General features: G+C 35.7%; 1 protein-coding gene across 1 annotated transcript; it reads right to left on the bottom strand.

Annotated features, from left to right (window-relative positions):
* Positions 1–648: 648 nt before the first annotated feature.
* On the bottom strand, positions 649–2,889 carry LOC116162248 (zinc finger protein 845-like). The gene is made up of 2 exons (XM_031475817.1): positions 2,764–2,889; positions 649–2,718 (listed from the first exon to the last, which is right to left on the bottom strand). The coding sequence occupies exon 2, from the start codon at positions 2,711–2,713 to the stop codon at positions 830–832; it is 1,884 nt and encodes a 627-aa protein (XP_031331677.1). The 5' UTR covers positions 2,714–2,718; positions 2,764–2,889; the 3' UTR covers positions 649–829.
* Between the last annotated feature and the right edge of the window lie 229 nt (positions 2,890–3,118).

Below are 3,118 nucleotides of genomic sequence, written 5' to 3'. Positions count from 1 at the left end.
CTTCTAGCCGTGATTAAAGCAAGTACATGACATGTTGTGACGAATACTCTACGCATACTGTTCAAACGTACCCTGCTACATTGAATTCATTCATTAATTAAGGTAGTGTTACATGTTCTGCTTAGGTGGTTGGTGTTTTAATTTGCTTGTGATTATCATAGTTTGGGTTTTATTCAAGGCCAAGGTTTTTTCTCAAGTCGCGCTCTTTTTCTCTCTGGTAGTCTGCTTTTGCGAGAGTGCGACACCTTTAGGTTTGGCTTGCTTTGCTTTTAATGTACCACATCCAAATTCCCGGGTTTTCAGAATAAGTTTATAATAAATAAACTCGCAGACATTACAGTGTTTTATTTGGGTGTTCCTGCCCGACTGGGCCCCGAGTCATTGTATTAGCTTCGTGTAACGTAAGGGGGCCCTACCTTAGACGATCCAATCACGTGCCATTCTTTTGTTTGAAATTTGAGCGGGAACTGTGTTTTGATACTGGGAATGCAACGTTGCCACTTTGCAGCGAAATCTGTCATCTTCTCTTCGAGCCTGGGGTGGGGTTAAGATCAGTACAAGTTAGAAATAACTGCGGTTTGAAGATCTTTGGAAGAGCTGCATTCCGCACGAGACAAGAAGCGCTCTCTCTTAAATACCTACATACGCTGAACTGAAATAAAATTTAATTTAAATAAAGATGTGCTACAATGCAATTTTCACTTTATCATCTTAACTACTTATAAAATATAGTAATTATATTACAATTACAATGTAAAAAACGCACAATTCCAAATGTGACAGTTGCTATTGTACCATTAGGAGCCACATGTTCTTTTCTGACAACTTTCTAACTTTTGTGTGTTAGAAGGTGACGAGTAAAATTACATTTAATATTCGTTGTATAGTTACAAATGTCACATGTATAGAGTTTGATAATTTTATGTACTTTGAGGTGCCGGTTCAAACAACTTTTACTGTATGCAGAATAATCACAGTGGTCACATTTAAAGTCTTTTGCAACTTTGTGAGTCAAAAGATGTGATCTAAGATTGCATTTGATATTTGTTACATAATCACAATTGTAACATTTAAAATCGTCTTTTGAAACTTTCTTGTGCCGTAAGAGGTGGATGTTCAAACCGGATTTATAACGTGTTCTATAGTCGCAAATGTTACACTGATAATCTTTCGCAAGTTTATGACTCCGCAGGTGTGACTTCAGATGACATTTAATATTCGTTACGTAATCGCAATTGTAACATTTAAAATCATCTTTTGAAACTTTGTTGTGTGTCAAGAGATGAAGGTTCAAACTGGATTTGTAGTGTGTTGCGTAACCACAAATGTTACATTTCAAATCTTTGGCAACTTTGTGAGTTAAAACGTGGTATCTAAGATGCTGCTTAATATTTGTCGAATACTCGCAACTGTAACACTTATAGTCATCTTTCGACTCCTTGTGTCTTAAGAGGTGGAGTTTTAAACTGAATTTATCGTGCGCTGCATAATCACAATGGGTACATTTGAAATCTTTGGAATTTTTGTGTATTAGTAGGTGCCGTATCAAATAACGTTTAATATGCGACGCATAATCGCAACTATCGCATTTAAAATCTTTAACGACTTTGTGAGTTAAAAGGTGATTTTTAAAATGTTGTTTGACGTTTGTTGCGTAATCACATTTGTGACATTTAAAATCTTTGCCATCCTTGTGCGCTAAAAGGTGTTGTTTAAAGTGAGTTTTGTTATTAGTTGCATAAACGCAAGTGCTACATATAAAATCTTTAGAAAGTTTGTGTGTCAAAAGATGTTGTTTAAAAGCAAGTTCAATATTGGATGCAAAATTACAACTGTAACATTTAAAATCGGTGGAACTGTTGTGAGTTAAAATGTGACGTTTAAGATTACATTTAATATTTGTTGCATAGTTACAAATGTCACATTTGAAGCGTTTGTTAATTTCATGAATTTTGAGGTGTTCGTGCAAATATCTTTTATTGTATGTCGCATAATCACAGGCATCACATTTAAAATCTTTGGCAAGTTTATGAGTTAAAAGGTGGTATTTAAGTTGACATTTATTATTCGTTGCATAATCACAACTGTAACATTTAAAATCATCCTTTGTATCCTTGTGCAATAGCAGGTGGCGGTTTAAACTGGATTTACGATGGGTGCTATAATCACAAGTGTCACATTTAAAAATTTTAGCAAATTTATGAGTTAATAGATGGAATTTAAGATGATATTTGTTATTTGTTGCATAATGACAACTATTACATTTAAAATCATCAGTTGTAACCTTGTGCCTTAGCAGGTGGCGGTTTAAACTAAACTTTCGATGGGTGGTATAATCGCAATTGTCACATTTGAAATCTTTAGTATCTTTGTGTTTTAAATGGTGCGACTGAAGTTGCCGTTTGACATCTGTTGCGTATTCACAAACGTCACATTTAAACTTTGTATTACTTGTATGATGGTATTCAAGCTCACACTTAAATTCTTTTAAGCTTCCGGGTTCCAGACCCGAGCCACAATCCTTTTGTTGCGGCTGGTCTACATGGTGCAAAAATGTGGAGCACCCTCCACCGATGGTCTCTTTTGGTTCGTCTTTCACCGATGCCCATGCCGAGTTGTTTACGAAAATGCTGTTCTCAAGACATGAATTTATTTCTGCTTCTAGTTTCAGTTCAAGTTTCACAGGCGCAGAGCCATCAACTTCGGACATCATGAACCCTACAATATTTTATTGAATCGTATCGTAATGAAGCAAGGGCTTACCTTATGAGACTCCCGTAATTTGTAATAATTACATATTCAAACTGTGCTGAAATAAATGGGTAATGGTTCGCCTTTTTCTGAAATGAAAAAGAGATAACCTAAAATTACTGCCACCAGACAGTGTTGCCAGCTTTTGCGCATAGCGAGTCGCCCAGATTGACCAACAGATGCCCGCCAATGTCGCAAAGTCAATATAAATTCGAAAAATAAGTGTTTTTAACTGCGGCTTTGCGTTTTTTTGATATGCGTATTTACGTTTGGGAGTGCACATACCTTAGAAAATCAATAAACTGCACTTTCTCAATGTAACCACAGCAGAATAATTTACAAATTACGGCTTTTATAATTTTATCAT

Source organism: Photinus pyralis, unplaced genomic scaffold (genome assembly GCF_008802855.1).
Source record: "Photinus pyralis isolate 1611_PpyrPB1 unplaced genomic scaffold, Ppyr1.3 Ppyr1.4_LG10, whole genome shotgun sequence".
Taxonomy (NCBI): Eukaryota; Metazoa; Arthropoda; class Insecta; order Coleoptera; family Lampyridae; genus Photinus; species Photinus pyralis.
This window is presented reverse-complemented; position numbering and strand designations above follow the sequence as displayed.

Bases quoted from the DNA above. Each gene is read 5' to 3' on its own strand.
- LOC116162248 (XM_031475817.1), bottom strand. From the start codon at position 2,713: ATGATGTCCGAAGTTGATGGCTCTGCGCCTGTGAAACTTGAACTGAAA.